The 16,201-nt window shown below is 40.2% G+C and overlaps 1 protein-coding gene across 1 annotated transcript in view; it reads right to left on the bottom strand.

The window, feature by feature from the left end:
- The window catches only part of cpne2 (copine II), a gene marked incomplete at its 3' end in the record, with an annotated part of 55,307 nt that overhangs the window by 1,538 nt on the left and 37,568 nt on the right, over positions 1-16,201 (bottom strand). The window contains exons 12-15 of the mRNA XM_080474584.1: positions 13,401-13,455; positions 12,739-12,790; positions 9,050-9,183; positions 1,656-1,892 (exon numbers count right to left, since the gene is read on the bottom strand). Coding sequence (XP_080330710.1) covers positions 1,656-1,892; positions 9,050-9,183; positions 12,739-12,790; positions 13,401-13,455 — 478 coding nt within the window. The remainder of the gene's footprint in view (positions 1-1,655; positions 1,893-9,049; positions 9,184-12,738; positions 12,791-13,400; positions 13,456-16,201) is intronic.

Here is a 16,201-nt window from a genome sequence, read left to right as displayed (position 1 = left end):
CTCAACACACCCTGACTGTGACCCTGCAGAGATAAACAGACCACCAGCCTCCTGCACCAGCGGACCCTCGATCGGCTTCACCCCGAGCTGCGACAGGCTGACATTTTGATAAAACACTGACACTCAGACAGCGTGACATCGTGTTATTAAGTGAAACCTCCAAAATGGAGGCGAGGCGTCGCTGCACATAGCAAGCAGAAACATTAGTTCGCTGATGAAAAACATCCAACTTCACTGAGTCCAATTTGATTTGATGGTCCATCTCAAACTCTGCATCACTGAAGGAAACACTGGTTTGTGTCCTGACTATTCATGTGCCAGCAAACTCATGAAAGACTGAAAAACTGATACTTGTACAAATCACAATTTAAGCCTCATTTACTTTATTATTAGCTCTAACTTTCAAGTAATTTCCAGTTACCACAGAATTATGTAGTACCACATTAAAGCGCAGTGAAATCAGACTCTTGCAATAACAATATTTGGCCTCTTGGTGGCAGCAGAAGCAAAATGTGAACACAATAGTTGACATTTGGAATTTGAATTGAAATTATCATTTTAAAATGATGATTAAAATGTTTCTCCCTTAAAATGTCACCTATGGACACATGCTGTCACAAAATGCTATCTTGGATATTCTATTTCAAAATCACACATTCTGCAGTGTGTTTCTTAAATATGTCTATCGGTGTTAAACTCATCAGATGCAAACATTTACACTACAACAGTTTTTTCCCCAAAAAATTTTAAACTCTATTTTAGCATCTGCTGGCATTGAGCAGGAATCACCACTGTCCTTGGTAAGCGGTCAACAATTGCCATGGTAACCAGAAAATCTGAAATGCTTGCACACTGCTAGTTTTGCAATAATCCCAAGTCACGACTATTAGTATTTTTGTTTTCCAAAACTTCAGGTGTGGGCGTGGCCACACACAGGTGTGCAATTCAATAAATGGCTGCTGCTCATTCACAAGGCGGTTCGCATGCAGGCCAAATGCGATGAAGGCTGTGTTGAGTTTCTCCTCCATTTTACCAGCATCTCCATAACTATAGCTCTTAGGCATAAGCATGGCTGTGCCAACAGTTGCATTCTGGACAAACTCAACATGTGAATTCGTGTAATGTAAATATCAACACAACATCCGTTTGACTCTGTGTATATGAGTAAATACTGGTTTTAATGCCACAAGTCCATCCACGCACAGACTAACACACTCACTCACACCTCTGCCGATGGCTGCCACTTGAGCTGCTCAACTCAATTGCTCAATTGATTTTTACTGTTTTATAAGAAGAAGTGAATTGTTCCATTCTAAAATTCTTATCATATCAAAACTAACCCTATCATACAAAATACTTTAGCCCATGCTAAATATTTTAAGCAAACTCTAATAGCTTGAAGAGGGCTCAGACTTCACTCATACATTTTTAATTAAGTCTTTTTTCACTTAGATCTTCCTTGTTGTCAATGATTTGAACTCCAATGAAGATGAAGTATTTTAGCTGCTCCCACTGGGACTCAAATCCCAAACCTCCAGCCACAGGTTGGCTGCTCTAAACTCCAGAATAAATTTTTAAATCATGATTTCAACTTCCATTGTTATAAAAGCAGCAATTGGCTTGAAAACACACACTGAACTCACACAGAAACTCACATTTCGAAAATCCCTGAAAGGGACAAACTGCACGATGTCCCTAACAGCCTCCTCTCCTGTGCTGGACCTCAGAACGCTGGCGTCTCCATCAAGGAACTCCATGGCGGCGAAGTCGGCGTTGCCCACACCGATGATGATGATGGACATGGGGAGCTTCGACGCCTGGACGATGGCGTCACGCGTCTCATCCATGTCACTGATGACGCCATCAGTTATGATGAGGAGGGTGAAGTACTGCTGCAGAGTTGAAGAGAGGGTGATGGAGAGGGTGAGATGGGTTGGAGATTTGATGAAACTCATTTCTTTTCATAAGTGCTTCTGAATCCACATCTGGACGAAAAAGCTGGTAAGCCCATCACAGTCGAGTCCCCGGCATTGCAGATATTGTTCATCGTGACAGTGAAGATGAAATTCAATGTGGTTGAAGACGAGGGAGAACGAGAGTCGCACAAAACTGCAGGAAAACAAAGAGAGACCAGACTGACAGCTTGTCTGCGTCGCTGTGAGCTGAGTGAAAACACCATCTGTTCCTGGAAAAAATATGAATTAATCGGAGGAAATGAAGAGATTCTTCAATATCATTGATGAATGGCAGAATTAAAAGTTGATCTCACCGTGTGAAAAGGATTATTTCAGGAACCGAGTTCATTCTCAATTATTTTCATTTACACAATATCAAACCATTTTTGTTGTCTTATCTTTTAACATATGCTCACGTCATAAGAATGTTTTAAGTTCAGATTTAAAAGAAGTCATTGCCGTTATTGGCGAAATGTTTTTACGATTTTGGATAAAACATCTTATTACACTATTGACAAGTTATCACATTTAAAAGGTTTATATTAAGGGCAAGTATCACAATTTTAGCCATCATTACATTATTGGTTGCTACATGCACTCTAAGTAGATGTGGTTCTGGCTGTATGTATAAGTGCATATTGAGGACATATAAAAGTACAAAAGATGTAATGCATTGGAACAAAGTTCACACTGCAAATTCTACAAAATAAAAAATATAAAGAATTATTTGTTAAATCTCTCAATTCAGGATCAATTGATCTTCTATTGTTTTTTATCCAGTCGACAATGGGTGAAAGAAGGGTACAAGATGGACACATCGCCAGTCCAGAACCAGAAAAACATTTAAACTAACAGGGAATTCAGAGTCATAAATTAACCTGAAATGCATGTTTCTAAACTGTGGGAGCAAACTTGTGCAAACTCACAACTTCCATTCCACGTTGGTCACTAAAATTTCTTCGAGTGAACTGCAACAGCAAAGAAGTGTTGCCAAGCAACCGCAACAACACTGCAGATCCTTGTCCAAAATACTTTTACTTGTGGTGAACTATGAATACACCAAGTCATGTGACAAAAGAAGCACCAATGCAGAACCTGTGCAAAAGATGTTTGGACACGGTGCAGTGAAAGTTTTTTTCATTGTTATTCCTGTTCTCACTGAGCAGAAATCCCTCTCATGCAGGAGATTGTGCCTCCACTTCCAGATTGAAAGTAAATGTGTGAAACTTGGCTGAACCCGTCCTGGTTTAAGGTAAATGCTGGACCATTCGTACAATAGTCGCTGGTTAACACATTAAAAACAAAAGAAAACTTTTGCACAGATGATGTTGAGAAGTTGAAAAACTCCCCAATAAATCTCAAAAGAATATCAGTATTTGAGGTGTTTGTTATCATGGGAATATCAAAATGTACACTTTGCATTGTTATGTTGTGGCTTCCTGACATATTTTGTACTCTCCTCTCTATTGAGGTAACTTCAGGTTTTCAAGTAACTTACTGTTCCTTGTCTTTCCTGTTTTTTTTGAGACTTTACAGAACCTTTGATGATGTTTCACTCAAGAGCGTGAGATTTCTTGCTCCTCTGAAAGGACCGATTTTCTCTTGTACGTCGTCAATATGAGATTGTTTATTTCTACTTTGCTTCTGTTGTGTATACAAGTGAATGCGGTTATACGTTTCCATGCACTGTGCATTCATGCTCTGCATTCTGATATGCAGCTGATAAGATGGAGCCCTGCTTGTTTCTACAAATGGCTGTATGTCACATATAATCATCGTATCATGGATTACATGAAACCAAGTGGCAACAGGCCAGAAGACAGGAGTCATAAATGCACACAAATCAGGAAATAAATGAACGAGGTAAACAAATTACTTCTCATATGATCCTATTGGGAACAGCAGACAGCGTAGTTGCATGTGGGTAAAATTGGGTTAAGTCGCAGGTCATGCTGCAAAATAGTCTAAAACATTATCGCATGTTAACTAATATTGCACAGCCTCCCTTCTTTTTGAACACTTGTCGTCTTTCCCACAGCACTATTCTTCTCTTCCACAGTGTCTATTAAAATTATAGACATATGGCTAATTTGCTAATTAGACTAATTTATTAACTTTTCTGACAGCTGATTGCTACAATATTTACTGAAGAGTTGGCTTCACTTACTAAATGGATAACGGAGACGATACACTGGGTTCAGGTCTTGCAGCTGAGCAGAAAATCAAACATGTGAGGAATAAAACCTCTTTAAGGCTAAAGAAAGCTTTCCAGGACGCCTGTTTTTAGAACTGAGGACAATGTACAAACCTCTGGTGGGCTTTAAAAAAAGAAAAAAGAAAAAAGGCGTCAGTATACCAAATAAGCTCGATCAAAATGATGGAAAAGAAAAATGAAACAGCTAACGACCCAGCGCATACCACCTCATCTGTCAAACGCAGTGGATGATCCTGTTACGACTTGAACATATGCAGCTGCCAACAGATCTGGCATGTCTACACTTATTGACGATTTCACGGCTGATAGAAGTAACAGGGTGAATGCAGAGGTCCACAAAAGCCATCTGTGCATTACGAAGCGGCTAAAAACATGAAATTCAATGATATTTCTTTTAACAGGCCAACAATTTACAATGTAGTATTTTTTGGTGTAGATGACTTTGAGAAGTCATTGAATCCACAGGTTGTTTTTTTATCCAATATGTTTATAATATTTCTGCTCTAATGTACGATTTTGTTTTATTAAACACTGAATGAGCAAAACTGCCCTCGCATCTCAGTTTACTCTTTTTATATTGATGCACTGAGGTCCATCCATCATTTATATAATACACAAACCTTATCTAGACTTTCATTTAAAGGTTGCAGTGTGTCAAATTTAGGTAGTGACATTTTTATGCATTACGCATATGCAGGAGTGACACAAAGTAGTACCTGGTTTTATTCAGTTAAGCTCTTTTGAATTTTTTGCCAGTTTTGGCAATTTGGTTTTAGTTGGTGTGATTTTTGACAAAATGAGGATACATACTGTATATAGCACATTCACTAAATGACTTCATGAGTATTTATGTCATTTATCATTTTTTTTTTCAAAGAATTAAATTTTAAAAATCATAGCGTGTCTTTAAACGGAATAACATGACGATAGCATGGTGCAGGCCCTAATAGCATCAAGTATTTTGTTTCATGTTAAATGTGCTGATGTGCAAAGCACAAAAAACCCCAAAACAATAAACAAAATACAACAAATTAGAACATTTCCTTTCAGACACAAGCACAAATATACTGTATTGTGAAATACTAATGTTTGTGTTATGATAAGAAGAGACAAGGTGAGGACACACACTCACGCTGACTTTATGCTGACATAAAATCACACTTCCACGTGACCCAAACACACACACACACACACACACACACACACACACACACACACACACACACACACACACACACACACACACACACACACACACACACACACACACACACACACACACACACACACACACACACACACACAGGGAGGGCTCTGAAGCTTGTCTCTTTAATGTGCTAACGGCAGCGCTCATTAGAGAATCATTACCACACACACAGACAGGGTTGCCGACACACTGGGACACGCACAGACTGCACTGGCCTGTAGCTTGGCTTTGTTTGCGTGTGTGTGTGTATGAACGTGTGTGTCGGTGGCAGGAGTGTGTGACTGTGCACTCAGACACACACTAAAGTCGCAGGTCCTCTCATTATCCGAGGAACAGAAACGCCAAGGCAGAGCAGCAGCCTATTTGTGCAGCCCACAGCCTTCCCACCCACTTTCTCCAACACACACCAAACCAACCGGCACCTCCTCAGCATGGGGGCCACATACTTGTGCTGCAGCTGTCACATCTCATTGTCTGTTACTCCTTCCTATGTTCCACCCGTGTTTGAACTCGCTGTAATATAAAACAAGAAAAAGGCCTGCAATCATTTCCTTACAGAAACAAAAGGATTCTGGCACAGAGCACACAGACGAGTACGATCCTTTGTGTATTTTGTTCATGTATTTGTTCCCCACAGGGTGACAGGGTACAATTAGGGACAAAAAGCACTGTGGGAACATAATGATACCCAGCTACTGCACTCTCTCCAGATACTGACTGGATTCATGCCGCTGGATATGTACAAGAGAGGGGACGTACCAGTTCTTTTGGGTGTTTTATTTCTTTTGGCAGATCCCGGGGGTCTTTGCATGTCACACATCTACTGGGAGGGGGGTCATGCTGGACACACAGGTAAAATTATTCATTTTTGGACCATTTAACATGTTATTCCTGAATTGTACAAACCTGTAATCAACTTTATATGCATGTAGCAAACAACCAGTGCACCAATTTGCCAATGCTTTTCAATGTGCATTCATATTTTTACCTTTGGAAATGTCGTTTCTGTTATTACACCAGTAAGGCCTGTTTAAAGCACCCTGCATTAGTATTAGTATTCGTTTATCTAAAAGGGGACAGTGCAATTTCATAAAGCACATGATTACACATGGTTAAAAAAGCCAGAAGGCAAGTTTTCATCTGTAGGCCATGATGTAAAAAAGGCAATAAAATGTGTGAAGCAATGCAACAACATACGAGACCTCTGTGTTTCTGACACTGTGTTTCGTTAATCGAACACAAACTAAATGGAGGTTCCCACAAATCCTTCCACAAAGAGACACTCCCACAGCCTGAGGAACACTACACCAAGAAATGGTCCAAAAATAGAAAGTCTTTTTAGGTGTGAGATAGAGCCTTGGGCATGTTCTTATTTTGGGTCTTATTCGTTACTGCCTCTGACATATAATCCGGTGGTTAAGCAGTTAGAAGTGCAGTATGCTGCAATTCACTAGTTTCCACTAAAACTGCAGTCAGATCAAATAAGCTCAGCTGGGATTAGCTCTTCTGTGCCCCCCTTTTTTCACAGTACAACTCAACTTCACTTACTTCCCATGAGGTTCAGAGCGAGCTGAGCCAAAACTACGAGGTGACATGAAAATACTGAGGAGTCAGGAAGAACCGTCAGAAAAGGTTTGCTTCCTTTCCGGTAAAAACTTTGGTCAAACGGTTAACTTGTGGACTAAAAGAGAGATCTTGTCTGCAAGAACACACAAAAAACAGCTCAATAAAAAATAAAAGTGCCAAACAAGCATAACAATGTAATAATACCAGATTAAACATAACTGTAAATTATCACATCGAAATGCGAGAAAGATATGGCGCACAGTAGACTGACCCACGTAATCATCCGTAGAGCTGAGCCACAAGCATGAAAAGGAGAAAAGGAGATGGCGGATGCTTATCTGTCATGCTGTTGAGCCCAATAATGTGTTAAAAGCTTAGTCTGAGCTGCAGATAGGTGTAAGATGGGAGGACAGAAGTCGTCACTCGGGTCTGTCTCTCTCCTCTCCGGCTCTCTGGTCGCCATGCCAGGACCTGCAGCCAACAGATGTGCCCCCTTGTTTGCTCGCTCAGCCATCACAGTAGATCAATTATGAGTACAACCCCCCCCGGACAGCCACTCACTACAGACTGCTCCTCTGCTGTTGGTGAGTAAACAAGAACTACACTGCTATGTTTGCTTTTCTTTGGTGAAAGTTGCCCGAAGGCAGGATACAAAGAATAAGATCAAACTTGAACTGAATCAAATGGAAGGCAGAGAAGAAAGTCGACGCGGTAGAACAGAGTGGGGCTCGCAGAGTGCACATAAAAGGTAGAAGACAAATGGAAAAGGCTGGAAAAACCACATTAAAACTGACACTTCAGTGAAGGGATCAAGTGAAGCTAAACAGCTGTTTGATAGAAGTGAAGGAATGAAACGAAGGAAGGTAGCGGAGCATTGTGCAATCTGTGAACTGTCATATTATCGTTCACCAAGGGGGAGAGCAGGAAATGCAATATAACCTGAAAAAAGGAAGGGAAGTCATGCGTTTGAGATACTGTTAGGAAAAATTGTGCAGGAATAAAGTTGTGGTTTTCTCATGTATTTGGGGTCTTCATCCACTGGTATCAGTGGGTTTTTTTCTACGCACTACCGATGCTGCTGTGAACATGACTTCATTCATTAAGCACCTAACAAGAAACAAGACTTAACAGCAGAATGAGCTGTTTGGCTTTGGCAGAGACAGTCTGGCCACTTTTTCATCCACTGCTCATGCCACAAATGTTTGTTCCTTTCGTGCATTGTTACAATGACTAAATTATCTATGATACAGATTCTTTAACTTTCATAAGTAGAAAATCTATATAGTGTAATCGTAATTGTTTTTGGTAAAACAAATGGTATTGTAGTATTTTTAGAATAAAAATGCACAATACTCTACTTTACTTTAGAAAATTGTGATTGTTGGCAGAAAATCATGTTATTAAAGGCAAATCAAATATATGTATGTGAATGATCCTTGTCTGGTTGCGTGAAGTTTCCATGTTCCCCCTGTGCATGCATGGACTTTCTCGGTGTACTCCCTCCACCAGTTTAAATCCATGCATTTACAGTGGATAGGTGTGTTTCTCTGACTGTGGATAAATGCAAGTTACACCTTGGGACAGGTTGTCAGTTTATCACAGGGCAATCACACAGAGTGGAGTCCAGTGCACCTGCAACTGCAACCTTGAGCGTGATAGACTGGTTTATAAAAATATAATAATAAGTTGCACGAACAAACACCAACTGCAAAGAGTAGATTTAGCAGAGTGGAGCTTAAGTGTTGTGTCTAAACAAGTGTAAAAAAAAAAAAAATCGTTAAAGTGAAGATGCACGTCAGTGATGGACAGGTGTGTGAACAGAAGAAAGAATTTGGACAGGCTGCAGCGAACGCCTGGCTGTGTTTGGACCTGGATTTGCAGGAGTTACGCTTGGAGTCAGCAGATGTGTCTGGCAGCACACACAACAACGTCCTGCAGCAACATATTCTCCCTCTCACAGAGAGAAACGAATGAAAATGAGGTGATTTGAGGCTATGAAACAGCTTGCATGTGTGCACATCGCTTTATCTGCAGGCATGCTGGAGTGATTGAAATGCTGAAAGGCAAAAGGAAAAACGGGGTTTTCAAAGAGTTGTTGGCACCCACCGCTGCTTTCTCCTGTTGAAGAGCCTGAGCAGCAAAACGTGCAACATGGTTGATGATCGGAGCGAAGTTTGTGGGGCCGTAGAAACGGATGTGAGGGAGACAGGCGGAGTAAGCCTGAGCGATGCCCTCCACTCCTACAGAGACACAGACACACAATTCAAAATTCAGTGTTATATATAATCTCAGATGGGATAACGTTCTCTTTTATGTTCTCAAATACTGCGCTTTTCGACTCAAAACTACGATACAAGTGGAATCATGTTTCATTGTTACATTGTGTCATTGCAAATAACAAAGCTGCGACAAAATTTAAAAATTACAAAATTTAAAAAGGTTGTTTTAATGACAAAAAAGGAAAAACTGACTTTTTTTTCAAAGGTAGAAAATTAAAAATGACAACAGGAAAATTGAAAAAGAAAAAAAAATGGAAAAAAGAAAAAAAAAGCTGCTGTATAAATGCGGACAAACAGTTTTACAACAGCAACACGTACAATGTGTGCAAATGTAACATGACACTATTAATGTCAGAAAATAAGTTCAAAATGTCTTAAAAAAAAAGCATCAGGAATAAATATATTAAAAATGTAGTTTTGACTTGTGTATAAAATTAAAAAAGAAAAACAAGTAGAATATTCTCCTTCAAGTAAAGTAGTAAGAAAATGCAGATCAAAAGATTCGAATATGAATCTACATAAATTGTGGGCCCAGATTATAGAGATTAATCATTTAAAAAAATAAAGTAGATTAAATGGTTTTACTTATGCTCAAGCATTAGTAGAAGTAAACAATTGACAAAAATCCTTAAATCACGAGTTCCGACATGAGGGGAGGGGAGAGAAAGAGAAGAAGCAAGAAAGTTTACAATTCACTCATGAAAACTTTTTTCCATTTTAGACTCCAATCAAACAGGGTTCATTTGCTGAATGCTTCCCCTGACAGAAACCGGCATGCTCTTTAATTTTTATATTCATTTCCTGACACAAAAGTTGTATTCCCTTCACTCTCATCTCACCGGACAAATGTATGAATCGTGACACATTTCTAAATCCGACTTGATGACAAAAAAAACTAAAAACAATTTGGTGCTTAAATATGTAGCTTTGTCAAGATACAATAGCTGCATATTATATTCATTCTTTTTAGCACTGATATCAGGGCAATGCGAATTCAGTCATCTAGGTCAGGTTTTGTTGGTTTGACCAGGATGTTTTTATTCCTGAGTGCACTGGAGGCTGCGCCGCCTGAGAAAGGATGATACCTTTAAAAAAGCAAAGACGCTTGTGGAGGCAGATGTTTAATAACAGCTCAAATGTACGTCTACGTGGAAGAAGAGTGCAGGAACTTAATGCTCTCACGAAGCTCTTGTGCAGAGGGCCGAGAATAAATGCACTTAGTTAACATAACCTCCCGCCGCTGTCAGGGGAAAACACGTTCCGCCAGTTCATCCTGGGTCTCACAGGTTTCGCTCTCCTCACTTGGCACTGAAGTGGTTTGCATTTGACAATAAACACACATTTCATTCGCAGATGCGCCTTATAAAAGAAAATGGCCTACTTACTTTGCACGGCATTACGGAAAAGAGCAAGATGCTAACAAATCTGTAAAGATTTCCGGAGATTATGACTCAGGAGTTCGTGTTTGTTTATGCACAATCGCCTTCAGCATTAACTCCTAAACAAGGCAATTATCTGCAGTTATAGAAGCAGCTATGCAAGTCTGTGCTTGGCTGCAGAAACAAGTCCATAAACACACTTTTGGTTCCGTCCTCCTCAAGTTGATGGGAGTTTATTGAGGGCAGTGTAGGACAGTATAGGTCAACACAATGTTCTTGCAAAACATGCATACACTGGGGTACACGCGCATCTGACAAATACTGACACTGTTTGCATAGGTTTGCACTTGAATATGCACATGCATGCCAAAACCTACATCCAGAAACACAAAGGCATTTATTTATTTGTAAGTAGAAGTACTACGGTGGCCCAGAAGGGCCAACGCCACAATGCAACAGCAAAGGCCACATTAAATTACAGGAAATGTATGACATTATTGGCTATATTACATTCAGAATAGCCAGAAAGTATTTTGGTATTGATTGTTGCACACCTTTTCAAACACGTTAAAAAGGAGGCAATCGTAAACAAATATTCTCAGACCTTGTTAATCCCATTGTGTGTTGTATATCAATGATAAACTGGCATAAACTTCTCCCAGTATTTTGTACACTCTGGAACACACCCCAATCATCCTTATTCCTGAAAGCAAACGCGCTATATTCATAACGTGTTATTTTGCTAAAACTGGTGTGACCAGTTTTGTGGTTTTCTGCAAGTGACCTAAATTTTTGTGAAATGTAAATAATATTTGGTCAACATAAAGATTAGAGGAGTTCGGCTTTATCAACAACTCAACATGAACGTGGGAAAAAAAAAAAGATCTTTCACTGGACTGTATTGTCACGAGGAGCTTGTGCGGCGTCACACTGTGCATCGGCGTTCATGCTGCTAATTCAGACGAGCATCTACAGTAGCAAGTGTAGGTAATGTGTTAAGGAGATATTTACTCAAACTCAATGCGGCATTCAGAGAAGACGGCACCACCTGCTGCAGTCACACGATTCCCAGAAGGCACAATGTCTTCCAGTTTTGGTCTGAATGTGTGTTACATCCTTAAATAATGTTCTACAAAGCTGAAATATTTTCCCAGGTGGTTTACATATGCCATATTATGCTTATTTCTTTCCGTAAGGAATACAATTTATTTCTCCTGCACCGTGGTTAAAGTTATTTCAGCAACTTTAGATTTGAATTGTTTTACTCGAATTCTGCAAAATACATAATACAGCACATTACAATCCGCCTTTGTGCTTCTGTCCCACTCACAAAATCAATACAGGAAGTAGTCTTCAAAAATATGGGTGTAGGTTAACTTAGCCTGCACAAAAAACTAGAGAAAAAATGAAAAAATAAAACTGACAAAAAAACAACCAAAACACCCCAACTACATAACAAACTTTGTTGCTCCTTCATCAGATATCTTTTTTTCCCCTTTATGTTAAAATCCTGTGGCCAGCTTCTTCTTTGGATTTAATAGCAGGATACAAACCAGTACTATACTGTGTTTACTCAATCAGACTGTGTAATGTCGTGATTTACCACTAACTGTTTAAAAGTACAATAATTTTCATCACTGGGGCATGTTTCAATCTAAAAAGAAAAAGCAAAGATTGTTGTAATGTGGTTTATAAATGCACTGCATTGACGCTGACTGAAACTGCAGAATAATGTAGAGCCCATCTAAGAAATTTACCATCAGCTGCCACTGGTAAATACTATGAGGTGACACGCCCTTTAATCATGTGAAATTTGCAGATTTCAATGAGTTAAAAGTTTAATTAACAGGTTAAAAGATTTATGCCAAGGAGGGTCATTATGATAATAATTACATTAATTAAAAAAAACTAAAAAAACATTAAAGCACAAATTCTGTTGCTTTTCCTGCAAAGCTTAGTTGCAGTTTTGGAGAGTAACCTCCTGTTTTTCTTATTATGTCACTGCTTGTTTCCTTACATGAGTCAATGCTAGAAACTGAACTCATGGGTATCTTTTTATTCGAGATTAGTCTGCTGATATAGAATATCTACACCGGCCTGCAGTGGTAACTAAGGTGATAAGTGTAACCACACTCACCTGAACAGAAGGGGTTGGCGTTGTTGAAATTGATGGCGAATTCGTGTGACACCTGAGGACACACACCCACACCCACACACACACACACACACACACACACACACACACACACACACACACACACACACACACACACACACACACACACACACACACACACACACACACACACACACACACACACACACACACACAAAAAAAATGCTCTTCAACACTACAAAACAGTGATCAGAAATGTCGTCAATTGCCACCACACCTTCTCCGTCCCTCCCTCCCTCCCTCTCTCTCTCTTTCCCTCTGTCTCTCTCTCTCCATCGCTACCATTCCCTCTCTTTGTCCTTTTCATCAGCTCACTGCCATGGCAACACAGATGGGTTGACAGTTGCATAATCATCTGAATATGCATGTATAATGCTTACAGTTTTATCTGTACGTGTGTGTGTGTCTGTAAAATGTACGAATAATCCAGCTGTAAATCTGAAGATAAAAACCCACCCTTCTTTTCTCTTTCCTCTTTTTGTCTCACACAAGATGTGTCGCTTTCCAACACACGCACGCACGCACGCACGCACGCACGCACGCACGCACGCACGCACGCACGCACACACGCACACACACACACACACACACCTTAACAACAAACACAAGCTATAAACACATACCTTCCAGTCTGGTGGGAGTTGTGCTCCAAATCCCAGAGCAGGAAACATTTTGTCACTGAGGAGGAAACCATAACAACAGATTTGGACATTAGTAATCTTTTTTTTTTTCTATACAAATTCAACAAGCCGGATTTAAACAACAGAATAAATCCTGTTACCTTGTTCACATAGAAACACATTCAGAGACAGAGACAGAAAACTATGCTGGGAGGTGACTGGCAGAAAATCGAAGCGGCATTGTGAAACAGATTTGCAGTGAGAAAGCTATACGATTAAAAAAACAATTAAAAAAATCTATTTAATACATTCAGTAAAATACGAAATGGAATTACAATAGGAAACAATCAGGAGACCTGTGTAAGTAACGTAACTGAACAAATGGACATATGTGATAAAAGAATAAAACATAATGAAGGAAATAGTAACAACAGTCATGTTTGATTATAATGATCTTCGATCAGGGGCTCTGGAGCCTCATGTGGCTCTTAGGTCTCTTTTTAGTGATTCCCTGAAGCTACCACAAAAGACTAAAAAGGAAACACAGACAGAATGACTGAAATTGTTAGCTCAAAATAAATATCCAAATAGCCATTGAAATAAACAAAAAATCTAAACGACTGCAAGTGGCTAAAAACACTAAATTGTAAAAATCTGTGACATATACAGATGTTCTACATAAAGCATGTATGCATGAATATTAATAAAAAAAAGTAGCTAAATAAGAAAAGTTAAAAAGAAAAAACTGCCAAAATGTCAAAATAGTGTCAAATCAGCTAAAATTGTAAAGTGACATTTTACCCAACTGATAAGGAGCATTGGACATAGTGGAGAATTGAGATGGTCGCTCGAGTGATGATGACTAGGGTGAGAATGCATTGTGGCTTTCAACTATCCCACTTATCAATATAGTCGACCCAGCAACATTCTGGTTACATTCTCTAACTGCTCAGTCCCTTAAACTCCTCAAGAGCACACAAGGATTCCGAGGGACTGGGCGCTCTAGCAGTCATCAGGGATTCATAAAACCGTAGTTACATACATGACTTTCGTTCTATATCTTTCCTTCAGACCGCCAGAGGTGGTGCTTTAAGCACTGGATGACGTATAACAACAAAGTCCCAAGGAATCTCCAACTCAGGAAAATAACCACCTCACGACACAGAAGGGTGTTGTTTCAGAACCCCCTCCAGTGGGTGGGGCACCGCCATATTCACTTGGTAGAATCTCGAGGCTGCCTCACAGATTACGTGCAGTGGGCTCCACTGGACGCAGCCCAGGATGTTGACAAGCTCCATGTCAAATGACAACATGCACCAGCAGGCAATGTACACCCCTGTGAGCTATAGGCATGCCCAATAACTACCAGAACCCAGTGGGAAAGGCATTGTGTAGTGAGGACCTGACCCCGCCGCGGCCTAGCATAGCTCCCAAACAGGTTATCGGACTGCCTGCCTTCCCCTGGCAATGGTGACTTGTGGGACAGGAAGTCCACAGACACATTCTGCACTCCTGGGACGTGTATGGCTCTCAGACTGGCCAGACGCAGTGCTGGCCAAGTCAGGACCTGAGCGGCCAATCTCATTCAGCTCACGGAATGGGAGCTGGTGGAATGGTTCCCCCCTGGTGGCTGAAGTGAAATACCACACCGGTGTTGTGGGACCTCAATAAAACATGTCTTACATGATGATGTGGAAGGATTTTTTGTAGTACCAACCGCAAAGCCATCAACTTCAGCAATATCATGCCGACAAAACAAATATACAAACCTGCGAGCGGAAAGGTGAAAAGGGACTGAGCTTCCGGTGTCACGTGACGATATAGACTCACGTGAGCCATCGAGAGGTCACAAGTGACTTTGTTGTCATAACATTCTCGATCTGTGTATGCATAAGGATGATCATCCAGTGCTTTAAAGCAACGCCTCTGGCGGTCTGAAGGGATGAAATAGAACCTTGTCTTTGGCACACAAACCAAAAGAGAAAGCTGTGCGTGTGTGTGTGTGTGTGTGTGTGTGTGTGTGTGTGTGTGTGTGTGTGTGTGTGTGTGTGTGTGTGTGTGTGTGTGTGTGTGTGTGTGTGTGTGTGTGTGTGTGTGTGTGTGTGTGAGTAGATGATGGGATTAAGACGGGTATTAGAGAACTGTTAAACCAGTTCAGTTCCCTCTGAGCTGTCACTTGTGTTTGTGGAAACACTCTGAAATCAACACAGGTTGACCCCAACTTTGTGCTGAGAAACACAGATTACTGAGGAGTGAAAGGCACCATTTGCATCACAGTTTGAGGAGAAAGGGCAAAGACTTTCTTTGAAGACCATTGTGAAGGCGGCATAGAACAGACACTTCTTAGATAGTTTTTGCATCAATATAATAAAATATAGAGTCAGGAATTAAGTAGTGTGCAAAACTACTAGTTTTGTACAAGTTACAAGTCATATATTCATATGCATTTATCACTTATCGGCATGATTGACCAAATCTGTGCTGTAGACCTACTGTCACTTTACCTTCAGTGACACTATTTATACAGGAGGTTTTGTGGTTCATAGCACAGAAGTGGGAGAGAGGTGTACAGTGGCTGAGTGGTAGATATACAGTTGAATCATGTTCATTTTGTCATTCTTAATCATAATACGGTAATATATACTGTATGTGGTAGATAGAAGGACGTCTCTCAAGTTGTTGAGAAAAACAGGTGAAATATGACTGCAAATTTTGAATTGTTGCATCATTTGAGCTTTTGCAGCCAAATGTTTCATGTAAGCAGAGGGAAAACATGCAAAACACAGAAATCTCCCCAAACATGA

The sequence above is a fragment of the Lipophrys pholis genome (assembly GCF_963383615.2).
Source record: "Lipophrys pholis genome assembly, chromosome: 11".
Taxonomy (NCBI): domain Eukaryota; kingdom Metazoa; phylum Chordata; class Actinopteri; order Blenniiformes; family Blenniidae; genus Lipophrys; species Lipophrys pholis.
This window is presented reverse-complemented; position numbering and strand designations above follow the sequence as displayed.